Genomic DNA, 26,262 nt, shown 5'->3' on the forward strand with positions numbered 1-26,262 from the left:
ACCAAGATGATGTTGAATGAAAATAATGAGTAACATGTTAGAGTTATATGACAGAAAGCTGCACCCAGAGTCCAAGAGTTCAATTGCAATCTGATTTTAACATGATGATTTTTACAATCACTGTCAAACATCTATCTACAGAGAATGACATGCTTCCTTATTTACAGATTCATTCATTTGTCTTTACATTGGCTGACTAAAAATTAACTTAAATGATGCCAGTGTGCCAGTATAGAGCAGCCCCTCTTTTATTACTTGCCTTAAATCAGATTTGATGTCATCTGACCCTTCACAATACTGAAGACAGAAAACCAGTGAAACCCATGTGACAACTCTTCCTGGAGATCTCAGGCACTCAAACCTGACCGATGCCTGAGTTACAGTGCCAGGCTCCAATGTAGGTTTGCTGCTTGATATTGTCAATGATGGTCACAGTGGAAGAGCTACATGACTCAGTGACTCAGAATACACAACATTTTATTGAATCAGGATCTCTGAAGATTATTACGTAAAATAGTCATACTTCATCTACAGCTGCTGGACAGTTTGTATTACCAAAGATCAATTATTGTAATATCATTGTCTATGAAAAATGATTACATTTTCTACAATAATTGTAATATTTAAGATATCTTTTGAAAGACTAAATTTGAATGTAGGCTTTTATCATAATTAAACACATTAATGTCTTCTTAAAAAAAATAAAAAATAGGTCATCCTAAAAGACAAAAACATGAAACCAGCTTGTTGCTTGTCTCACCGATCATGTGCATGATGCAGACTCTGATCAACACAACATGGTTTGAAAACAAACAAAAGCATTACAAACATTGGGTCTACATTCAGGCAAATTTTAAAGTAAAAACATGGCACATGAAAAAAAGCTGTTAAAGATTGAGGTGTCGGTAAGCATGGTGCCTTTCTTGATTCAGAAACCCTGCAACAAAATGCAGCTTCAAACATGAGCACGAGCTTCATCGTGTGTTAGAGACTGAACATCCTGTTGTTCAGAATAGTGACGTTGCTCCAGTTGTTTTCAACAGGCCTTTTTTTAGGCTCGTGGCTCATCTCCCTCAGCGTGGAGGTTGCTGGCTGTGGTTGCCACGGGAACGCTGTCTGAGGCTTCCTGGGCCTGATGAGGGCTCCTCCTAGTGGACAGAGAGAGACTTGACCTTGCACACTTAAAGTGGAAATGACATGATGAAATGCAACATGAGGAACCTAAAGCCTCACTTCATCTCGTTGGCCTCGGATGCCTTGAGGGCTCTGTATTTGTGTTTCTTCACATTGTGAGCGATGAACCACACGACCAGGATGATCAGGACGCACCCGAGCAACGCACCGATCACTGCACCAGCAACCACTCCATCCCCCATTTCTACACAAACACAAGTGTTTATATCCGTGAATTAAGCCTTTTTAGTGTTCTTGTTGATGCACATTTTTAAAATATTCTCAAAAACAAAAATACAAACCCACCCTGACTCAGCTCTATCCGGCAAGTTGAAAATCCCACCGCATTTGTTGCGTTGCACTGGTACTCCCCAAACTCAAACTGGGATATGTTCCTGATTTCCAGTATTCCAGTTGTGGTTGCTGAGGAAGTGCATTCATGTATATGAAAGGATGAATGTGCACATGTTAACAAGTATATCACAAACACACACACACATAAAGTACTCACTTCTTCCCAGTACAGGCCTCCTGGTCTTGGTCTGATCCAGTCTGATCCAGGTGTATGTCGGGGTCGGGCTCCCGCGCTCACTGTGGCAGGTCAGAGTGACCAGGTGACCCGATTCCACGTCACCGTGGACGGAGCAGTAGGGAGAGGAGGGCCTCTCTGACAGACCACAAGGGGGATGCATGAGTATTAGGTGATTTTATGTTTAGTCCACTAAATCTACTTGACGTTATTATGGTGCACATGCTCAGTCAGTAGAAATCATTGATATTTTTCATTTCGGCAAGAGCTTTTGGATTGCATTGATCTGCTTTGCTTAGAGGTTTGGCAGAATTTGTGTCACACTGTGGAGCTCCAAGTCTGACATGAGTGATATTTGCATTTCAAACGCGATACTGTCCTCATATGAGTCAAGTAGTCATCATCTTGATATGTATGTTGTTTTGACCATTTCCAATATGTGATGACGCTCTTTTGGAATATATTATGTATTATACATTTTCCATTGGTTGCTCAATCTCTGCCAGCTTCATCTAACATCTATAATTAGACTTTAAGACGAGGTGGAAGAAGTAGTCACATCCTTTCCTTAAATAAAAGCACTAGTACACAATTTAAAAATACTCAAGTAAAAGTCCTGCATTCAAAATTCTAATTTCTAATTCTATTTCTAATTGAGTAAAATACAAAAATATTATCACCAAAATGTACTAAAGTATCAAAAGTAAAAGTATTCATTAAGCAGTGTTTTACTATTGTAGCTGCGAGAGGGGGAGCTACTTTATATACAGTTAGATAGTTTAGTCCCGTGGTTCCCAACCTTGGGGTTAGGCCCCTGAAAAGGGTCACAAGATAAGTCTGAAGGGTCGTGAGATGATTAATGAGAGTTGGAAAGAAGAAAAATACAAATTCGTCTACACAAGTTTATATTCACTTTTTTTTTTTTTTTATGAAAAATGTGGCTCATTTTACCACTTTGGGCCTTGAACAATCATTTAAATGAAACCGTCTGAGAAGTTTAAAGGGGAAATCATTCTTTCAACATTTTCAACTTTTCAACAACTCATAGACACCTGAAAAAGTTATTGCTATAATGAAAGATAGGAGCTGCACTGTTTACTGTATGTTGTTGTAATAGGAAGTTATTGTAATACTACCAATACTTCGCTTCATTCAAAACAGGTCATAAAATCACATCAAAGAAGAGAGAAGATGATGTATAAATCTGTGTGTCTTGTAAAAAAGACATTTTACACATGTGAGTTTGTTAAAATGGCAAATCCTTTGCTTATAGTTAATCAAACAGGGCCTCTCTGCTCCTGAGTTGAGACTGAATCCTTACTGTATATTTCATGGTGCCTGCCTACTAATCAGGAGGCTTTTCAGCATATTGATTGGACAATTCGGCTAAAACATCTTTAAAATGTCATAACTATATACTTTTAGGGGTAGAACGTACACATTTATTGGTAATTTATGATGGACTGCTTACTCTCTTTAAATATTACCATAATGCTATGTAACAGTAATCGATGATGAAAATCATCTTTGATCCCACGATGATCAGCACGAGAACAGCCATACATATTCATTACAGCACTTCAGTATGCATCACACTCAGTATGTAGAAACAGTCCTGCAAACATTTTCATAAAGGCAGAGGTTGTGAAATACAAGACGTGTGGTTAGCATGCAGCAGATGCTGATATATGTTCTGTATGCAGCGCAGGGATGCAGTCACAGTCCTACTCTAATTTCCAACACTGACAATGAGGAGACTGCTGCAGTAACCATGGAAACTACTGAGGATACTGAGGCTTGCAAGGTTGTCCCTGGTAACTCACTGAATGAGAGGATTCAAACTTAATGTAATTCCCTAATCACGCTATTCAGGGCCACTATTTTAATAGATTTGTTAATGTTACAACACTGAGAATAGATACAGTAATCTCTGTGGAAAGAGCACTGAAATATGTCATTGAACTCAAAGTCCTTTTGCTTTGGTTAAATTTTAAATTTTTTTGAAAGTGAAAGAGTAGCTCATTCAGACATGACGAATGCAGCCCTACGTTCACATGAAAACTACTGAGAGAGAGAAAAAGACAAGCGAGGAAGCAGATTGGTTACGATGGGATCAAAATTTAAATATACAACTTTAAATCTAAAATAAAACTTGAGACCAGAAACTTAAAAGAGACTGATGGTGTGCTTCGGCTCTCCTTTTTCAGGCAGCCACACCCTTACGGGCAGGAGAATAATGGCCGCAGCACCAGCACGAGCTTCAGATAAGGTTTTTCATTTTCTTTTCTCTGTCTTAATATAATAGCTGTTTCACACCAGCAACAGCAGCTCAGACTGTCCGACTACGCCCAGGTCCAGGTGTGAGCGCTAGTTTGAAAGCAGAACATCAGAGAAGCATGCAGACACAAAAATGATCAGCTACTCCTGCTTTCTCTCATAATACAAATGTTCAGCCGATACTGCTAATAGGTGTGGTCCAGTAGCATGAAACCCCCTACACACCCATTGTACACTGTTTTTGATTATTGTGCCTGATTTGAACTCTTCTCAGTATTCATATAATTATTATATATATTTCCTTTTTCATACTCAGTTCGTTATTTTGTTGACTACTTTTACTTCTACTTGACTAAACTCATAGCAGTCCAGCTTTTCAAACTAACTATCTCTAAAGTTTGCATTTACAATATTTAAAACTCCTCACCCGGGAACTTTTCTTTAATGTTGTGTGTTTAACTTGACACCCAGGAGTGTACAAACCTTTTTTACACCCTCTGGACTTAACAGAACTTACCAAGAACATTCACAATGATGTTGACCTGCGACTGTCCATTCACATCAGGAAAGTTGTGGACCTCACAGGTGTAGACTCCGGCATCTGAAGGCTGCATGTTGCTTATTATTACTGAGGCGTTTCTGGTCGAGCCGGGAGAAGAGGGAGGCTGAAGCCGGCCCTCATAAGATCTTGAAATGGCATCCTTTCCTGACTGATAGTAATACACCTGAAAGCAAATGGCAACAAGTTAGACTATCTGACGCAATAAAGACGCTCTACTAATGTTTCTGTATACTGTTGCGTTACTTCCTAGTAGTATCATTTGTAAATTTAAACTCCAACAAATAAATCTATAGTGATTCAAAGTTGGCTAATTAAAGTAACATTACTGCAGATACTCAATGAAACTCCAGTGTGGTGTCATCTCAGGAACGTTTTATTCTGTCTCTGCTGTTGCTAGGTACCATTTTCAAAACAGAATGAAAAAGTAGTCACACATTTGTACTTGACTTAGTACTTGTTAAATAAAATTAAAAAAAACACAATGTCCCCAGGGCCTAAGACTTTTTATTCAAAAAGTAACTTGATTACTTGTGGCAGTTAATTAATCATTAGTCGTCCTGTTAAATTAATTTAAAACTCTGAATAATATTCAAACTAATTAATACCTGCAATCAATCAGAATGGTGTTGTTTTCATTCAATCTGTTTTTATCTGATTTCTCAATCGCAGGCTTTGTTGTCTCAGTGAGGTGTGTCTGCTAACAGTTAGGCGGCACCATGAATTTTCGGTGAGCGTTCAAGCTATGAACTTGACTTTTCTATGAGTAATTTAAAATATCGGCAATTTAAACTTTGAATATCTTCCAAAATGTTGAGTTGTTTCATTAGATTCCACCCAGCTAAGATTCAACCGGACTGCTGCATTTCAATAATTAAGTTAAAGCAGTGATTTTGTCCTGCATTGGCAAACTTGAAAGAAGCCTTGTGCAGCCATTACACAAACACTGTGAGCTGCTGGACCACCAAATGTAGAGGTGAACGGTTGCTTTCATTGGACATTTTCTGATACTCACTTTTTACCAATGAAAGAAGTCTGATGTTACAGTGTAGAGCCTCCTTCCATCCAAGTTGATAACACAACACATTTAAAGCACATTTGAAATCATCAAAACTCTGAGCTGAGCAGCAGTGTGTATCTACCTGCTGTGGCGTCATGGAGGACGATGAAACAAAGTCCCATTGGATGGTAAGGCCGGCTGCCGTCTGCTCAGTGGTCACAAACATACATTGGAGTAGGACACTTCCACCCCTCGTAACATTGACATATTTCTGAGGAGAACTGACTGTGATCAGTTCAACACATCCTGCAAAACAACAAGAAAGTTTAATACAAAACCAAAAATTCTTCGCCAAAAGCACTGTGTAATTCAAACCTGCACATAAAAAAAAAACTCCCCAAAACACAGAATGACAAGAGGGAAAGCAGAAAGCAGAAATATAGTTACCTATTATGCTTGTAAGCACCAACAAGAGCAGCGTGGAGCACATCTTCTCACTCGCAGAGCTGAACTAGAGAACTGAACTTTGCACTTGCAGGCAGCAGAGGAAGAGAGAATGAAAGCGTTGCGGTATCACAGGCAAGGTTACAATATGCTTGGTAATGGACTGGCTGATACTGTGCATGTTGATAACACAATGTTTGCATATCCATGTTTGCCAGACTGGGTGTGAATACTTTTGTTTTAAAAAAAAAAAAACGCAGATTTAGCCGTTAATCATTTTGAAATGAGGAAGATGAAAACGAGAAATGATGACAAAAAAAACTCACCTGTTCATACATTTATGAATAACTGAGTAAATAAGCGCAGCCTGTTGTGTGTGTTTGAGGTTGTTGACTTTACGTGGCAGGTTAGGACCACAGTGTGTTGTGACACTGATGGTTAATTCATTTTTCAGTACTTTGGCAGTAGTTTCACTACAGCTCATCACTCCATCCTCCTTGTCTTGTAAGTCATTCTGGGTCAGGGCTTCTGGCGAAGGAATTAATGTAATTTAATCTCCACCTGGCCTTTATCGCTCGCCTCAAGGAAGTGTAAGCCAAAGCACTGCAACATGCTGCTTATCATCGGGGAGTTCACTCCCTGATGCTGCATACTTAATAACAGCAGTTTCACCTTTGTCGTTTTTGCTCACACAGCGCAGAGCACAATGCTGGTGAGGGGAGACGGTGAATCACACATGATTAATTGTCTATAATTACCAGAAGCTGACATAAGTGATTAACAAGGTGAAAAATGTTGATCAGCGGTGACTGGAGGGGGGGGGGGCATGTAGAGCTCATTATCCGGAAAACACTTCCGTGATAGGTTGGGAAGTGAGACGATCTCAGTGTCTTAAGACTTTGTCTGAACAGAACAACATGTGTTGGCAGCTGTGAGTTTGGGCAGAACTGTACGGTGCAACAACAAGGGGCCGTCTTTAAATAGCCTGAATGAAATCAACAGCGTGACTCATGGCTAAGTCATCAGAGTCCAAGACTGAGGGACATTTATGAAGAAGAAGAATCAAGTTGCCAGCGTGAGTAAATGAATGGGGGATGCATGAATGTTGCATTTTGTTCTGATTCCATAAAGTCAAGTGAGGAAACCAAAAAGAATGAATTAACTCTTGAATAATGCACACATTTGGTTACATTCTGGAAACGCTGATTATCCATTCTGACATAAGTTGTTCATCAGATCAAGAATTCAAAAATACAACAAATGCTCCGTGGTTATGCTCCCTTTTTATTTCAGCACAGTTCACACATGGTGCAGTGTATTGATATCCATCTATTTATTATCATATTCCAAACATATTTAAAGAAAGAGATTATATTGAACTCATATAATTTTGAATCAGTGAACCTTCTGTGAGTGACTGTGAGGTTTCTTTACAAAAAGCCACTACATTTTTGCATTTTTGTGTGCATGGTTTGTTTCCTATTTATGGGATTTTTCACCATGTGTGGTGTATGATTTGCACATCACATTACACAATTACATAGCAAAAAAGAAAATAACCATCTCAAGATAACAGTGCATGAGAGCAGTAGATATAGACATATGTTGTCTTATTGAAACATGAAAGTGGAACATTTATCAAACGCTTTATAGACATTGACTGCAGCCAAGCTGGCAACTCTGCGAGGTTGTACTTCAGCACAGTGGTGCTTTGGGCTAACTGCTAACACCATCATGCTAGTATGCTCATAGTGACAATGTTAACATGCTGATGTTTAGTGTCCACCATCTTAGATTAGCGTGGTAGCATGCTAATATTTGTTATAGTTCTGCTGCCCCCAGCACACACAAACATAGAGAGCTGTCTCACACAGTGAAATGAAGGTTGCTGGGCCTGGAACTAGTAGTGTCCTACTCAAACCTCCATCAGACTTCAGTGAAATACCCACACAGACTTATTCATCCACCCACTACAACCAGTGTTTCCCAGTCAGCAGACTGCGGGGAGGTGTGAATCAGAGTTTTGGCTCAGAGAGAGCGAGTACACATTTGAGGTGTGGTGTTTTCTTTTCCATTCTGACAGACCTGTCTGAAGATAGCCTTTACATTACAACAACAACAACATATAATCAAGCATTTATTATTATTGTAGCAACGTATTTATTAAGTTGGTGTATTTGGTAGCAGTATGGTTTGGTTGAGAAACTGTAACTGCTGTTGCTGTCAGGGATGCAGTTCAGAGGCTGGCCAGCAGATGGCAGGCCAGGCTGTTAGATGTTAAGTGTTTGTCTCTGAGCATGTGTCTCTGAGTGTGTGAATGTGTGTGTGTGTGTGTGTGTGTGTGTGTGTGTGTTGAGAGATGCAGGGAGCTCAAGTCGAGACAGCCGATGGCAACAGAGTCAAGAGCGCCACGCTCCGGCTTCAGCAGGCCCCCCTCCTCCTCAACCTCCTCTCCTGCTCTCCTAGAAAAAACAAAACACATAGGCCAGATATTTAGCATGATTTCACTTATTGTCGCTACAGGTACCAAGCAACCACTTATAGAAAATAGTGTGGGTACAAAACCAAATCATACGGGAGAACAAGAGTGTACAAGCACAAACGGTGGCATGAAGCATCATCACGCTCTGAAGGAAAGGTCGTCTTTGCATTGCATGGCACTTAAAGCAAAACGCAGTGACACTGAACTATCACCTCACATTGGCGTCAAATGCAAGCATGAAACACTGTTTTCACGAAGATTGACACAATTGTGAAAATAAACCTTAAAAAAAAGAAAGGCAGTCAGAGGCAACATCTCCTGATACTTCCGTCACTGGAGAAGGCGACACATCACAAATTGTCTGAGGAAGAAAGCATGAAACAAGGGCCAGAGGACGGGAGAAAGTTTACATCAGCAAATAGTCTGATTGACAGCCTGTCAGTGTTGCATTTAAGCTATAACTTTCATAAAGTGCCGGCAGTTAAAAAAAAAAAAAAAAAAAGGAGCAAGCACATAGTTGACCTTATTGGCACATAGAAACATTAAGTTTCCCTAAGACACATTATGTTCCCATAGCCACTCTGTCTAATGGCATCTTTGAACATCTAAAATCTGTCCTTCACTGACTGATTTCAGGGAAAATGCCAAAATAAATTGCCAGAGCTGCCAGAAAAGTACAATTTTATGTGTTTTGTGTGTGACTTGTGATCTCCACAAAATTTAACGGAAAGATTTCACTTGGCTGGAGGAAGTTGGCGTTCTCCAAACTAATGTTTTAAAGAGATGCTCACGGTGCTTTCTCTACGTCTAAAATACTGGAGAGAGATTTCAGTGTCTTCCAATGAGATCTCGTGCGCTGATTGATATTCATGGGATAATGCAAATGTTGGAGGGCAATGACCAGCTCAAACACAGCCAGTGTTAGTCAGGGCACAGTATGGAATTAACTGTGAAAATGGACTTTGACACCGATGGCATGTGTGCCTTCTTAGTTACGTTCATTCCGCAATATGCAGTGTTTACATTTTCTCCGGCACATACTGTATATGGACTATAATCTCACCTCTAACTGCTCCGACACCCCCACCACCCTTTTTGCCTTTTTAGCTATGTGCTAGGATTTCCTCAATGATGCCCCCTGGGGGGTTGGATTTAGTGGTTCAGCCGTGGTCACAACGCGTAAAAGAGATGTGTCTTAATATTTTATTAGACACATTATGTTACCACTCCTCTTCATCTCTTCACTCAACCCCCCAAACAAGAACTCCATGGCAACACAGAGGAACATCCTGTAAAAGGAAAAGAGATGGACACGCCGCGCTGCAGGAGAGGCACGCTTGACATTTTATCATGTCAAAGATGATACTTGAAGAATTTGTGATTCTTGTTTGGGGTAAACCGCTGACAGATTTGACTGTTTATTGACTGAATAATTGATGACTTTAGTGGACATTATCTAAGCCAAGAAAAAATTTGTTACAGCAAATCCCTTTAAAGATATATATCTTTTCGCTGAATCAGCCACACCACAGTGTTGTAAGGTCTTCAGTGATTCAGTGAGCTTTGCTTGAAACACTGGATTGATGTTAAGTATTGCACCAGCATAGTAATTATGACTGTAACATCAAAAGCTAAGCATTACTGACCTTTTTTTTTTTTGTGTAAGAGTAAATGTTCCAAATATTCCACAAAGACTGGAGGTCAAGCTTAATGCATTGGTTAGAATCAGTTAAGACGATTCATTAAAAACACATACTTGGCAGAAAGCACAAGCAGGCATTCTCAGCCAGGAAGCCAAAGCATCTGCTGCTTTTTGACCACTTTCAGGTTTTTTTTTTTCTTTTCCCACAGAGGAACAGCCATCAATTTCTGACCCATGTTAATGGACCCTTTCAATATTTTATGTTTTTATATGGAGTGCTGACAATAGAACACAGAAATGGAGGGCACATTTTGCCGAGCTACTTCACTGGCTCTGTATCCATCTTCTCAACGGAGCTATGCACTCCAGTGCAGAAGGAGCCAATCCACGGACATAAAGATGAAAACACAGGCAAATTCAGCGGCAGCAAACCTGCACGTTTTGTCTTTCATCCACACCAAACACAAGTGTGGAAATGAAGCAGTTGTATTTGTATGTATTCTCGTTTTGTTGTTTTCCAAAAGCTGCTTACTTTGTAATGAGTCGGTCATAATTTCATCTTGATTTAATACAGGCTGATCTCTGTGCATCCTTGCATGTTGGACATATTATTTATATACCTTAGCTTCCTCTCAAGGTGAACTCACTTAGCAGCGTAATCAACTGTAGAAGTGCCTGGCAGAGGCGACTGGGAGTAAATTAAAAGAAATCAATTAGGTGAGACAAACCTGTGCATTAAATCTGCCTCATATGTGAAGGCTGACACGCCAGGAGAGGATCATTACACAGGTCACAGCTACCAGAGGAGGCTGAGCACGATGAAATACATCACACACAACAACAACAACAACAACAACAAAAGTGCTTGGACACACACACACAAAGTTTAAACACAGCAATGAATCAAATTTTGAGAATATACCCTGTGAAAGTTGAGGGCCAGAGATCTTCGGCCACTTCTGCGTGTAGTTTATCCACAAGGTAAATGATATGTGGCCCAGAGCAGCGAGAAAGTCAAGAAAACCCACCGACCACTTACTAGTAAATAGAAATCAATCTATCTAGTCTCCTAATTTTCTGCTGCGGTCTGTTTTAATGATACATTCAAGCTGACTTTGCTAAAGCATGTTGTGATCAGACCACATTTAAAACAGATACAGTATGTGGTCCAGGTGATTAAACTACAGCTCCGTGACTGCATCTCCATCGGTGACTCATATTCCAAACAATCTGCTCACATATTGGTGGCATTGATTCTGTCCAAGTGTGAAGGTCATCTGGTTATCTATTAGGCGTTTTTCATTCCTCAGAATCAATATTTGACCCCTGACCTCAAATCAGTCTTGTTAATATGTGTACACGTTGGTAATAACAGGGCTCTCCAACACTTAAGAAGATGAGTAATTGTAGTTACTGATCAATTGTTTGACAGGGGAGACTTTTAAATAACAGCACTCTAGTCATTAGATGTGACACGGTTTAACACTTGTAAAAGAAAGGAAGGGTTAAAACTTTAAATACATACATTATGTGCACACAGTGTAAAAGAGCACACTGTACGTTGTATAGTTCTTGAAATAAACCACTTTCATTTCACTAAATATGCTATTGTTTCCTTTTCACGTAACAAATATTTTTAAGTATCAGAATGTAAACTATCCAATTACTGTACATTTTCATGCGTCATCATTATATTTACAAAACGATCATCTGCAGAAAAAAACATCTTAGGCTACGTTTTCTGACTAAACATTTTGTGTAAAGTACATTAGTACATACTGTGTACTGTATACACTGGAAATGTAGAGAATTATTCCCTCCTCTTTTAACGGCGCTGCTGCATGCCTTTTCTTGCCCCTGTGCATTATTTATAATAAAACAGCTATGTCTCAAAAAAGAACTGATCTGGAGCAGAAAAAAAGGGGAAGTGGGGAAAAACAAGAGCGAGGTAGGCCGTAGCTATTATTTTAATGGTTGCTGGCTGTTTTGCATGTTTGAGGTTAGGCCTTAGCTTGGTAGCTTTCTTCCTCTTTTATTACCATAAATATGGACATTTTAGTGGTAGAAAATAATTAGTGGATCATTGTGCATGTGAACAAGCTCAACATCACCAGCTTGTTGAAACCCCTTCTTGAATACCTTAAAATATTTTCCAGTGCAGCATGAAATTATTCATTCAAGTCTGACTTGGCACAGTTAACTTTAACAACAATATTATTTGGCAAGTTCAATCAAACTTGAAAGTAGTGCTGTCTGGGAATCACAGCCAACATCATCTACCCATCTTTTCTTTTTTCACCAATGAATTTCAATAGGTCTTTTTCACAGGAGACATTTACACGTCACAGTAGGAAAAGCACAGATGTAATGAATAAAATGGCTGAATTCCATGGCAATGTGCATGCTGGCCCACTGTCACACTGTCATGGCTTACTGGGACACTTATATAGAACAGATCCATAGTTTATGTTATTAATCACACTCGTGCTTTTTCTACTATGAAAAGTCAAAATGTCTGTTGTGGAAAAGGCCTATTGGCTGGCAGCACAGTTGACTCTGCCACCGTCCTTTAACAGAAACAAGCAGATAAAAGTCCAAGTGATATACAAACTGGCCTCAGAATACTGAATATCAACATTAACAAAATCATGTGACACAGTTCCAGGTCTGACAGCAAAATTCTGCCCCCCCCCCCCCCCCCCCCAAACACTAACAAGCAATTAGCATGCTGACATTAGCCTTTAGCTCAAAGCACCACTGTGCCTAAATCTCACTGAGCTGCTAGCATGGCTGCAGACTCTCTGCTACTGTTCTAAAATAACTGTATTGAATCAGTCCGAATTTAAAATACTTGAAGGTTTTGTGAGTGTGAGTCTGGATTTCTAAGGCAATATAATATAACACACATTCAGCTTTATCTCTCCTGCTTTGGACTGTATAGTGAAGTAATATCTCATAAGTGGCTATTAGAAAAGTCATTTGAACTTTGTGCTGTCATAACTGTAATAACACCGATAAATTATGCATCAGCATGTCCCACACCCGAATCCCATCCTAAATCCGCAGACTCATGATGTGTAGGATGTGCTCTCACGTCCACTTTTCTTTTTATGCTGCAAATCCTAAATGTTGCGCACCGAGCTGCATGTCATTTGTATGCATGTGCACTGTTCACACGAGGCCCGAAGTCCTGCTCCTGACGACATTGAAGTATGAGCGTCTGGGGACGTCACCACTCAAAAATCATTAATGAAGCCTGGAACTGATGACTATTCAAAGCCATCGATGCACCAATAACAACACACTCTGGTTACATTGAATTTGTAACTTGTAAAGTACAACCATCCATCCATTTTCTAAACCACTTTCCCTCTTAAGGGTTGCCTAGGGCTGGAATCCATCCCAGCATGCATTGCGTGTGAGGCATGGACATGTTTATCACATAGCTAACACACATGTAGACATTCACACTCACATTCCACTCACACCCTACAGGCAATTTAGAGTCTCCACTGGACCCAACCAGCATGTCTTGTCTGGACTGTGGGAGGAAACCAGAGCACCCGGAGGACATCCACAGCCACACGGGTGAACATGTGAACGCCCCTGCCATCTGTATATAGAAGAGTGTATGAAAGATGAGATTTCTGTGCATGTCAACTGTTATAGGTCTCTTTTCCTGATGTGTCTACAAACATTACTGATGTGAACAGACCATAAACAGCCTCAGACAGCATTAATACCTTTGTAATTTGCCAATGTATTAAAGCCCCGTCAGCCCGGTTGGATGTGATAGCAGATTCCAGTCCAGTCCTGTGTATTGGATTTTGGTGGTGGGGGCGACTATTTTGTTTACATCTCTTAGACCACTTTTAATCAGGTTGTTGCTTCTCAAGGGCTTAAAAGTGGGGCAGGGGTTGCACCCAAAGGCTCCCACACCACCTCTGCTACAAATCTATAAAATCAATGAGCTGGTTTGGACAGCAATACATTGTTTCCTAATGCTTAGAGGTATATGTGGAACACAATATTTCAAATGTTTTATTGGATCGCAACTGTTCACTGTGCTCCAGGTGCAGTCACATTCAGAGGCCGTTCTCTTCACCTTCACCACCCAAACATTTGCTGTAGTTCAAGCCCAGAATGGATCCAAAAAAGAAAAAACAAGCCAAATGTGTTACCATATATAGCGTCATGTCCTCGACCAGAGGACAAAGTCTCAGTGAAGAGTTTCAGCTGCATCTGTGCTTCTGACAAAATAATTAATTATGTCTTGCTTTGTAGATGCAGAACTCGAACTGCCCCAGACAGGACACAAAGCTACTTTATCCAGCCTGTGCTACAGTATATCATTGTTACTAAAAAAAATACTATTTAATAGTTCCTGAATTGAAAAAGGGGCAAATATTACACTTGTCAGCAGGAGTCACTTTGCGTCTTTATTCAGGAAATAGGGTATGAAAGGAGGTATATTCTCATAAACGCGTAATGTTTTGTAATCAAATTAAAAGAAGATACTCTTGATTTTTCTTAAATTTTGTTTTTCCGGACTGTCTTCACATCCAACAGTCCTTATCAAAAGCAAGACACCAACTGAGAGGTGAGCGCTCTGACAACAACCTGGAATAGCAATGGTAAATACCTGATTTTATCCTCTCATTTTGCAACATTGTGTGCTATTTACCTTTTGGGGACTAATATCTGAAAATAAATTAATAAAAAGTGAAACAACGCAGTATATTAGTCCTCAAAGGGCAAATGAAAAGACACTAGCTTTCTTTACTGTATAAGCCTTTATTTGTAAAAAGTCTGTTGTTTGAATGATAACCCTTTTTATACCACATACTTGAACACCTTGTATTTGTAAAAAACACATTTTGTTCAAACACCTAAAAAAGCTGATTGACACTAAAACATTAATTTGCACTGACAAAAAAAAATACAACTTCATACTACACAAATGTTGATTCCATGAGTACTGATACTCCAAATGAAATCAAACACCTTATTAAACAACTGAATCAAATAAGCGCCCAATGTGAACAAAACAATTACAGTACAAAAACCAAATGCATTTTTCTTCCAGTGCCAGTATATCAGATGAATTACATTTCCTTCTTATGATAAAACAACAACAACAGTAAGAAGAACAATCCATAACAAATGCAACAAATACAATAAATCAGAAATGAACACAGAAATGAATAAAATCATTTACTAATTCATATTGAAAAATAAATGGGCTGTTGGCCTTGTGGGTTTCTTTCTTTTCATTGCCAATTTTTTTTATAAAGCGTTGGAAAATCTTTCTCACCTACTGGTTAAACATGAGATAGTGGTATGCTCTTTCAAAGAGGGGAGGTATACTGATGTGTAACCGGGAATCAGCACAGCTTCTTGCAAGTATCATCATACAGTAATCGACAAAAGACCATAACCAGAGGCAACTTATTAAAGAGAAAATACAGGGAACACCCACTCAGTGCGCAATCACATGGCTTACGTTCAGATGCTACTGGCGAGCATCCTTTACATCTGTTGTAGTTGAAGGGCGATTGATGTTCATGCTTATGCTGAACCTGATAAAACTACAGCATGCACTTGGTGCATCTATTCCAAATTGCGTGATTTACAGTAAAATACATTTTATAGAAGTACATATTCATGATTCGCACGAATCACGCGATGCACGTTCTATGTTTACATGTTTCCTCCAGTTTTACGAACAGTTTGTTTCACAAGATTTATAGAGCTGGCTGTAAAACAAGTGCAATTTGAGCATGTAAACACTGGATCTGTCTTTTCCTGGCTGTGGAGATGAATCAGATGGCGTGGAGTAAAAATATATGAAAATAAAACCTTTCAAAACTCAGGTCATGCAAAACAAAACCTACAGGGTACACACAAAATAATGAACGCACCAGCAAAAGTTCTTCCAACAGTGAAGAGTCTGTCAGCCTTGTTCTGGTGTTTGGTGGATGAAATTTTCTTGCATGGTTGTGGTCAAACTCTTGTATTTGAGGTCAGGGTCAGTACCATTCATAACTCACAGAACAGTTTCTGGTTTTTTTTTTTTTGGGGGGGGGGGGGGGGGGGGGGGGTAATCCCAGACAAAACAGGACCAAGGGATATTTGTGGAACTGTTTTCTATCTTTACACATATCCAGGGGACAATTTTCGATCAATACCCTCGTAGCTAAAAATATTTGCTTCCGGGAGGTAGCCCGCACAGACATAGACTTCCATTGTTAGCAAGCGAGCAGCTGCAAATGGGCAATTGGCTAAGTGCCTTGCTCAAGGGCACACCTGACTGTCTTATTGAGGAACAGGAAAGAACATCCCACTCGCCTTCTTAAGGCTATCCTGCTCCTCTAGCCTCTATAAGCCAGCTAGCCGATCATGCCCTTAATTGTTTCAGCAGATTCATGGACAACCCAGTGATTTGATGATGGCTGAGGTAAATGCTGCAGCTCTTCTGTGCTGAAATCTCCCGCAAATCTTAAGTTCTGATATGGCCAATGGGAAAGCCCAGGTAGAGAATTTCATTCAAGGCGGCACCATCCCATTCGCTGACAGTGAACAAAGGCATACTGTCATTTCAGCATTAGCATGAGCCTTGTTCTTTGGGGGAACAGGTGAACCAATACAAGCTCAGAGCCACCAGAAACTCCTTCACTGTGGGAGGACTTTGCGTTGATTTCTCCATTATTTTGTTCACACCATGTATTTCTTGTGTTTTCATTTTTTCGGTTTCGTTTGCAGAAGTATGCCAATGCTAGAGAAGCTGTCCATGCCATTAGCAGTGAGGCTAGCTGGTATTACGAACTGCCATGTTTTTGTTCATGCATTAAGAACTATTAAGTGAAAGATATCATATTTACAGTACAATTCACATGTAATTACACATATACACTAGAGGCAAGAAAATTCACATTGAAATCAGTTCAACACTTTTTTTTCTCCTCCTCTACTCCTTGAACATATGTGTCAAAAGAAATCTATTTTCTTTCTTTAATAAGCAAATACCCTAAAGTGAAAGCATAGAACAGAAGATCCTCACAGCTTTTGGGATGAATGTGCTGATTTCATGTCCAGAAAGCAGGTAATACATGTTCTGAGTGAAATGAGTGATATCTACTGCGAGCATGCAAGGGCTGCTAATGTTTCTCCTCTGCATGTGTTTAGAGTTCATTAAAGATATGCTTCAACTATCTGGGAAAAAAAAGAGTTAATACCTGAATAGGCATGTTTGTATTCATCTCTGGGAATAAACCAGCCTGAATGAGAATTTGATACTGTTAGTTTGCGTTACAAAATGTGAGTGCATGAGAGTAGATGGATTAGGCTTCTTTCTGGTCGAACATGTTCCGCTGATTTAGTTAAAATAACACTTATGGTTGCCTGAACTCCCACATTTTTACAAACAATATGTGCTCGTCTTGCACTGGAACAAACAGTATCCTCTGGCCTCACAGTCTGACTCAACTCCATCATATTGCCTTTGAACAGTTTGACAAGCAGTTAGTGTGCAGACCGGGATGAAATGATGCAACAAAAAAAAAGGTAAAGTGTATTATTTAAAAGAAAACTTGCATTCATTATCTACTAACTTCTACCACCTTCCTTTATTTTTATTTGTTCAAAAAATTCTAAAAGGACAAGGTTACCTGAAACATGACCGTGAATGTGCACATCAGTAATCGCCACCTCACAAGTGCCTGAATACCCCTGACCCAGACACCTCTATCCACACCTAACATTTGACTTCTCAAATGAGGACGCATATTATGACTTAAAGGGGAACTCCACCGATTTTACACATCAAAGTCTGTTTACAGGTCTTAGGGGGTACTACTGCATATGTGAAAAAAGTTGTATAAAGCACTTCGTGGCTCCAGAGCTGTGTGAAAACTGATAAATGTCCTCAGGTGATGTCACTCGAGTCAGCGTCAGTTGGGGCTGAAGATTACAAGTTTGAAAATGAAAAACAATCTGGAGGCGTGGAGTTAGAAAGAAGTCAGCTTACCAGACCTCTGCAGCCCGCTGCTCATCTCTGCTTGAGGATAGCGGCTCGAGGCTACATTAGCCGCTACTAGCACAACACACCCGAATCTCTGACCGAACTGTCGGCGGCCGAGTTGCATTGTGGGTAGGTGTCGAATTTAGAGTGCAATGCTAAATCGGTGGAGTACTCTTTTAAAACTGGTGTGGGCTTTCTTGACCAAGATGTGAAAGACTGCATGTTGAAACAAATGATGCTACTTTAGTCAAGTTCATTGCATTTCAATCAATGAACTAATTTCCATTTGGCAACTTTTGAAGAACACTGAATTTGGCAAACGTCACATATGCCACCATTTCTTACAGTATTATACTGAATATGTATTCTCTATATAACACAACAAAACCTGCTTCAGAGCTGGGAGGTGGTAAAACTCTAACCCAGAGGCCATTTTCTCACAATATTCGCTGCTAAGTCAGTTCATTGTGGCCCTGGACTCACTTCTCTCATGAATAACAACAAATTGACTCTCTTCACATTGAAGTCTAATCACTATGTTTTGGTCATGTAATCCTTTGGACCTCACAGTTGACTGAGAGACAAACAACAGATTGTTCAGCTGCGGACAGAAACAAAAGACTCAGCTTTCAGTTATGTTACTCTCACCTTCTTAAGATACTTCCTGTATATTTTTACAGATTACTGGATATTCAAAGATTTTTTTTTCTTCTTTTGCCTCTGCAGTACAATGACGACTCTGCATAAAATTGAAACAAAAAGAAATACTAAACTCGGATCACAGCTCAGGCCACATCACTGTACAAACTTCACTACGAGTTACGGAGACAAATTGGTTTCTGATCAGTATTCCTTTTTGAAGACATCTTATGCATACTACACCCTGCGCTCCAGAGGGGAGTGGATATTCCTGATGATAAATTGATTACTCTGCAGCCCTTCCATCTTCCCCTTGCCCCCATGTGTTTGTGCATATGACAATTTCCCTCTTTTTCCATTGGTATATTTCTCAGGGACCGCAATGCGCTGCGTATTCTAATGAGCCAATCTTTTTTTTGTTTTTGCTTCGGGACCCTCTGGTGGATTTGGTTTTGTGGGTTTTGCTCAGAGGCTGATGCTCCCAGTAGAGCCCGTCTGTGCCTGAAGTGAAGATGACACTGAGGAAGATGCTGATCTGCACTTCAGCTGAAGCCAAACAGGCAAGGGAGGATCTTTTAAATGTGGTTTTTTTTTGCTCTTTCCTGTCTTCCCTACAATGTCCACTGTCCATCAGCCTCAGTCATCTAATGCTCCGACTTCATCTTTACTTCTTCAACTTTTATTTGGTGGCTGATTTGGATTCCACAACCTATAAACACTTGATTATCCAGTCTGATTTCCAAAAACACCAAGGTCCTACAGTATTTCTTTTTCCTTTGCAAATGAACCTGAGCACTAGAAATGCACTCTTTGTGTGTGTGTGTGTGTGTGTGTGTGTGGGTGTGTGTGTGTGTGTGTGTGTGTGTGTGTACAATAATGCATATGGATTATAGGCCTTTTGGTCATCAGTTCAATTCATGGCTATTTATCACACATTTTCTCCCCAAGAGCCACCGTATCGTTCCTGATCAGGTGATGGCACTGATTTGAGTTTGAGTGTGAAATGCTGAATCCTTCTCCCCACGTCTTCTGCCCGGGCTGCTCATTACTATCTCAATCAAATAATCTTGCCTTCAGAAACCGCGACTCCTACACTGAAGAAATGCTCAACAAAGAAATACTGAGTGGCGACTGGTCAAACTGCGGGCTGATATGTTGACTCTTTTGAATATACACGTCCTCACATCTTCACAGTGGAATAATTTCAAACGAATCACCAAAGCAAACACAAAGCAGGATATGATGTCAATGACCTCTGCGTCTAAAGAGCATGTGAATCAATCAATAGGAGGAAATAAACAGTACAAGTATACTTTCATGAGCATCTGAATGATAAAATGTATAGAATATTTTTTTCACACAATCAAAATGAGTAATGCATACCTTTGTCTCTTTTATCTCATAATGCCCTAGCTCTAGAACATGTTCTGACACTCTCTGAAATCACAGTATTTTCAAGACAAAATCATATCTACAATAATCAGCACTTGTTTTTAACCTCCCAGGACATGTTTCTAAAAATAACATGAGAAGAGAAAGGAATACAAGTTTGCGTTGACTCTGGGCGGGAATGCAGCAGTCAAGTATCCCATCCACGCGGCGGCCATCTAACGGAGACCATTAGGCCAGAGCTGATGTCTGATAAAGAGAACGATATCACTTCAAAAAACCCAAGGAACAACACATAATCCAAACAAGGTTGCTGTACATAGTAGAACCGGAGATTTCCGTGCATGTTATCCATGGGTAATGGGGGAGGGGGAGGGGGGGTTGTGGGAAGTGGCTTAGGTTGGGGGGGTGTCAAGGATCTCACTCAGCTGATGCCTGAACAGACGAGCCACCACTTGTTTCATGAGCTGCAGTAGAGGATTTTTGATCACAATAAGTATCAATAAAAAGTCAATGGGACTCTGAGACATCTTTTCTCTCTTAAGAGCTTTCACTTTCTCTTTTTTCTTGTTTTTTTTAGCAAAAATATCATGCAGTCTTTAGTTCCAAAAACCCCTGGTGGGATCTCGTGTTTGTTTGTTTGTTTGTTTGTTTGTTTGTTTGTTTGCTTCCTGCAGGAGGAAAAAGAAACTCAAAGCCTTGAAATTCTTCTCTCACAATTATTCTTAAACATTCAAGTCATCCTATTAATACTTTGTACAGCAGAAAGGTCCTTCAGATTTCACATGTGTATATATAAATATAATATATATAAATATGCATATACATATGTTCAACTTGTATATGTGTATACATATTTTGGAACTGTATCAAAGCCAATTTAATGTGCTCTCAAAATATGGCCCATGATTCCTAGTGGGATGCACATCAATTCACATAGTACAACCAGTAGATTAGGTTGAAAAATCCAAAGGTGATGGGGAAAATGACCCGGGACCACTTGTCAATGGTGCTAACATCTGACAGGTTTGGGATTTTCAACTTGAGCTTGGAGGAGCGTCGCCGTAGCCGACAGTTGGCCCGGCTCCGCATGGCGCTCCGGTCCAGCGAGTGGTGGCTGAAGCCATCTCGGGGCGCCATGGGCTTCCTGAATTGGACCCCGGAGCTGTCGAAGGACATGACTGAATTCCGAGAGTCACTGACGCTGCTTCCAACGTCAGAAGGCATCACTTCGTTGTTCATCTCCAGCGTGGTGAGGAGGATGTTTCCATAAGCATCCACCTGCGAGGAGAGGGAGGGAAACACACCGAGAGTCAGCGAGGGCTGCAATGTCGAGCAGTAGCCCCAAATTCCCTCAATAATATAAATAAATATGAATATTAATCCCCCTCCCATCCCTCAAGCTGTCAAGCTAAAGCAAAATGTAGGGATGATATGGAACGTCATTTCTTGCATGCACCAGAAATAGTTAACAGAGTTTCTTTATACAGACATCTATTAGTGTCACAAGTAATTTGAACAGCCTTAAATCATCTGACTTTATTGTGAGGGTCTGGCCTACAGCTGATATGATTTCTAAATAAATGTACCCCAACTTTTCTTTGTTCCTCGAGATACAGATTTCTTCGCTGTGTAAATGACCTGAAGGTGTTGGTTTGAAACGGCACGGAAATGGAGTCCTTGCAATGTGAAAGAAAAATGGAGAACATTAAAACGGCTATAAAATTCGGGCAAATAAGCACATTTTTCTCAAACGTTACACAATGTATAAGACATAGAGTTAACAGGAACAACCTTGAATTAAGCATAGCATTTAGTACTTCACACACAACAAAAACTGGGGGGGGGGGGGGGGGGGGGGCTTCATTCAGTCTGACCATTTCACTATCTGCCGCAGCCAAATTGTTTCCTTCTCATTCTGCATTTTGATATTATGTCCAGTTGAGTTGGGAGATACACGTTAAAAAACAAGGTAGCAGAGTGAGAATGAATGAAGCCTACAGCATAAACATAGACAACAACCTAAATTAGAAATGAGAATGTTAACTCCACTGCTAAGCTAGATGAATCGCTATCTCAATGAAAAAGGCTATGCTCGATAAAAAGCAGTCAGTGCTTGAGGGAGAAGCAATGGATGATGGTTGGTGAATACATATTGGGCTGTGGTGGCATCAGTATGCTTCTGGAAGATTACTTCAGGGAATACTGTATATGTGTCTTTGGATAAAATGACTGTGGCGAGGAATCTTATGTGCAGAACATAGCTGTTTTGTACTTGAACTCTGACTGACACGGAGAAGCAGAGTGAAAGAGAGGTAGCAGATGAAGATGCAAACCTGTTCCCTCAGGCGCTTCTCTTCGTATCTTGTGCGCTCGTTGTTGGCTTTGTTCAGCCTCTCATTGATTTTCTTCTGTTGCGCAGGGCCCCGGCCAAAGAACACGTAATTTACAAAGGCATATTCGAGCAGGGCCAGGAACACAAACACAAAACAGCCCATGAGGTAGACGTCGATGGCTTTCACATACGGAATCTTTGGGAGAGTCTCCCTAAGGTGGGTGTTAATTGTTGTCATGGTAAGCACCGTTGTCACACCTGAGCACAGCAGCACACACAGAAACAAAGAAGTCACCGTCAGACACAGAAGCTATGTTTCATTTAAAACATTTACACTGACATCACCTGACCAGCGTCACTGTAGCTCAGTGATGGAAGACGTCTTCAGACCCTTTACCTTACTCAAAGTAACAATTCTGCACTGCATTAAGCAACAGAAGGGCCTGTTTCATCTATAACAGTGCATCATACTCTATAAGACCATCTTTCTGAATATGTAGTAACTGAAGGTGTCAGATGAATGGAGTGCAATATTTGGCTCTAAAATATAGCATAGTAGAAGTATAAAGAAGCAGAAATTGGAAATGCAAGTAAAGTACAAGTACTTCAAAACTGTACTTACAGTAAGAGCAGTTCTTGAGTTAATGTACTTTACTATACTGTTATATTCCACCACTGCTGTAGTTTAACAGAATAATGCAGGTGCATTGCATGAAACTCACTGTCAATTAAGTGCTGAGTGCCCCAGATATTTGTATTAGTATTTATTGTTTGATGATTACCTGATCAAGTCAATTGTACTATTATCCAATACACAAAGAGGTAGTCTGCCACATATAGCATGAATAACGTTTTTAGAAAATGGTTTGTTGTTTACATCTGTAATTTCTGTTAAAAAATCCTTCATGGGGTCAAAGACCTATGAATGCTCTTCATACATGCGGTTCTTTTGTCGGTGTGAGTGTGAGAGCGTGCAGGGTCGCGGGGGGGCTGGAGCCAATCTCAGCTGACACACCCTGGACAGGTCGCCAGTTTATCGCAGGGCTTTTTCAGAATGATTAATATTTTCCTAGAAAACAATGTATAAACTCATACAAAAATAATCCCTCTCAATCATCACTTATGACACACTAGAAGCGTGTGGCAGTGTCAGTATCTGCAGAGCCCTTGCACTCTGCCCTTATTTTCTTATTATTTTGCTGTATTCGAAACGTTTCTAGGCGTCAACCTTTGGGCAGTGCGTGTGTTGCCCCCAGCCAATAACAGCACGCAGGGTGTGAGGGCGGGACTCCAGCGACCCAGTGCCAGATCGCATCCAAGAGGAATCTACGAGCCGGGGAGGAGGGGCCAACTTTGAATGTCTACAAACTGCAACCGACAAATCCTACTCATTCTGCCTTTAAGGTAATTGGGACACATTTATTACATTATGAGTAAGCATGTCTCTCAGGCTTACTCATAGTATGTAATAAGTACTACTCATCACTCCATATTTTCAGCATGTACATCAGGGTTTGTTCAGTGTTCACGCATCACTAGTTGATCTGTGTGAATGTCACATGGGGGCAACAGAGATTCTATAAGAGCAATATGACTGAAAGGAAATAACTGATGTGGCCTGTGGGTGTGTTATTGTTGCATGGATAGTTGTTTTCCTCACTGACTCAAAATAAAGTTCATAGCTTCATGTGCCTGTAAATGTAGACAATGTACACAACAACACTGAGCATGTGACAGCTACATGCTGTTACTGCGATAATCACTGGATTTTAATGGGGACAGGTAGAAGTTTAATAATGCAGCGGTGGCTGCGTCTTACCCAGGGCCACCCGAGCTGCAGAGGCATCATAATTGATCCAGAAGGAGACCCAGGAGAGGATGGTGATCAAGATGGAGGGCATGTACGTCTGCAGGATGAAATATCCAATGTTCCTCTTAATCCTGAAACTCAGCGAAAGCCTTGGATATGAACCTGTGAGGAGAAAGGATGGCGTGAGGACGGCAGAGTGACAACACGTCAGAGAAAAAAAAGGAGAGGGGGGGGGGAACGTTGGCACAACTTAAGAGTTCCAAAGTCTGCACTTTGACAACGCGCAGGGTAGTCATTTCTCCATTTGTTCAGATGGAGCACTTAATTTCCCCAAAGCGATGGATTCCTTTCCAGGGACAAGTTCGATTCCAATTAAACATGGCAGAAAGTCGCAAACACGGCAGATTTTTCTGCAAGCCCCTATCTCAGCAGGCAGCTCCAGCATCCCTCTGAGAATTGTCACAGAGAGCTGCTCTGCTTTTCTTTTGCACTTTCGCTGTCCTCTAAACATTACCAAAAGGGTATTTTATAGGTGCATAATTGCAACGCATGCCTTTACCCTAAAAGAGGAAGGAAAATATACAGTATGTGGTGGCGAGGTGGTGAGGAATGACTTACCACCACTGTACATTTTGCAGGAAAATATCAGCCGGTTCTGCCAAGACATTAACTGGTCTTTTGACTGCACTTTAATTTAAACAACCACAACAATACAATGCTGATGCAAAAAAAGCAATGTAAACATCAAGGCAGGGTCTCTCTGCTTCAGCTCTGGCTTGATATTTATGGGGTTGGAAACAATGCAATTCGCTCTAAATATAGTTAAATTCCATATGTATTCTATCTACAGTTTCATTTCCAATATGTCACCAAAGAAAAAAGGCTTCAGATAAGTGTGATGGTTTCAATCTAAAAGGCCATTTGCTATGGGGAACCCACAATGATGAATGACCTCATCATCTCCAGGTTCCTCTAAATCTTTTAATGAATCAATACCTTAGCATACATACTTAATCAAGTCTGAGACAAATGCCTTGGATCAGCCGAGTACATCCTGGATTAATGGAGGCAACAAATGTTCACGGATTTCATTAAACTCAAACATGAGAATTACACTCAAATTTGACTTTTGTCTTCCTTTCAGAATAGTGAGGTCACTATTATAGCTGGGTCAACTGAAATAAGACAACTCATACATTCACACAAAGACTTTCTACTACAAACACATCACTTGTTTTATTGGGCTTATTCTATACAGTATGTCAGCGGGCATGCCATCACCACACTCACATACGTCCATAGACGTCAGATCATTTACTTAAAAGAATAGTTCGACATTTGGGAATACACTTTCTGCAGCTTCATATTTATCATATGTGCATGAGTGGTATCGATCTTCATATCTAACTCTCAGCAAGAAAGCAAAAAACTGATTTCCCAAAATGTCTATTCATTATGTTAAATAAGTAGTGGTAAAAACAAGTACAAACATTTAGCAATAAAAGTACTTGCAGAATGGCCTGTTCAAGAGTGTACCTTTATTAAATCAGTAGCTCAGTCTAAGTCACTGACTACAGCTGTAAGGGAGTAAAGATGGCAGCATGTCCCTATGAAATGTAGTGAAGTAGAAAGCTGCACAAAATAGAAACCACAAACTTGTATTTAAGCACCAACAACTGAAGTAGTTCTGATTCTAATAAGAAGTCAGAGTCAACACTTGGAACTTCACTTGCACTTTGTTTTTTTGCAGGTCAGTCCACATTTTACAAATACGTGGAAATGGACACAATCTGCTGGACCGAAAAGGAAACTGTCTTTCTGCAAGACCCAAATATAATCATGTTCCCCACAGTGACACTGATGTATTTACTGATGCCCCCACTCACAGGACTCACAGTGGTGACACGGATGCAGAGGTGTTTACAGAGCACGTGTATGCAGCGGGCACTTTGAAGCATTTTTT

The 26,262-nt window shown here is 40.3% G+C and overlaps 2 protein-coding genes across 2 annotated transcripts in view; both read right to left on the minus strand.

Moving 5' to 3' along the window:
* Window positions 1-1,051: 1,051 nt before the first annotated feature.
* LOC139295824 (V-set and immunoglobulin domain-containing protein 1-like) lies at window positions 1,052-6,028 on the minus strand. Its single transcript, XM_070918088.1, has 7 exons — window positions 5,986-6,028; window positions 5,681-5,844; window positions 4,497-4,704; window positions 1,685-1,840; window positions 1,480-1,596; window positions 1,234-1,378; window positions 1,052-1,148 (listed from the first exon to the last, which is right to left on the minus strand). Exons 1-7 carry the CDS (start codon window positions 6,026-6,028, stop codon window positions 1,052-1,054), a joined length of 930 nt encoding a protein of 309 aa, XP_070774189.1.
* Window positions 6,029-21,081: 15,053 nt separating this feature from the next.
* gabrb4 (gamma-aminobutyric acid type A receptor subunit beta4) overlaps window positions 21,082-26,262 on the minus strand; it is a 46,259-nt gene continuing 41,078 nt past the window's right edge. Inside the window, exons 6-8 of the mRNA XM_070916696.1 lie at window positions 24,309-24,461; window positions 22,491-22,747; window positions 21,082-21,435 (exon numbers count right to left, since the gene is read on the minus strand). Of these exons, the coding sequence (XP_070772797.1) occupies window positions 21,082-21,435; window positions 22,491-22,747; window positions 24,309-24,461 (764 nt within the window). The remainder of the gene's footprint in view (window positions 21,436-22,490; window positions 22,748-24,308; window positions 24,462-26,262) is intronic.

Source organism: Enoplosus armatus, chromosome 13 (assembly GCF_043641665.1).
Source record: "Enoplosus armatus isolate fEnoArm2 chromosome 13, fEnoArm2.hap1, whole genome shotgun sequence".
In the NCBI taxonomy this organism is placed as follows: Eukaryota; Metazoa; Chordata; class Actinopteri; order Centrarchiformes; family Enoplosidae; genus Enoplosus; species Enoplosus armatus.

Excerpts from the sequence above, each read along its gene's own strand:
- LOC139295824 (XM_070918088.1), bottom strand. The coding sequence starts at position 6,028 with ATGTGCTCCACGCTGCTCTTGTTGGTGCTTACAAGCATAATAG. Across the intron at positions 1,841-4,496 it reads CATCATTGTGAATGTTCTTG|AGAGGCCCTCCTCTCCCTAC; the intron begins GTAAGTTCTGTT and ends GTGGTCTGTCAG. Across the intron at positions 1,149-1,233 it reads TCCGAGGCCAACGAGATGAA|GAGGAGCCCTCATCAGGCCC; the intron begins GTGAGGCTTTAG and ends TCTGTCCACTAG.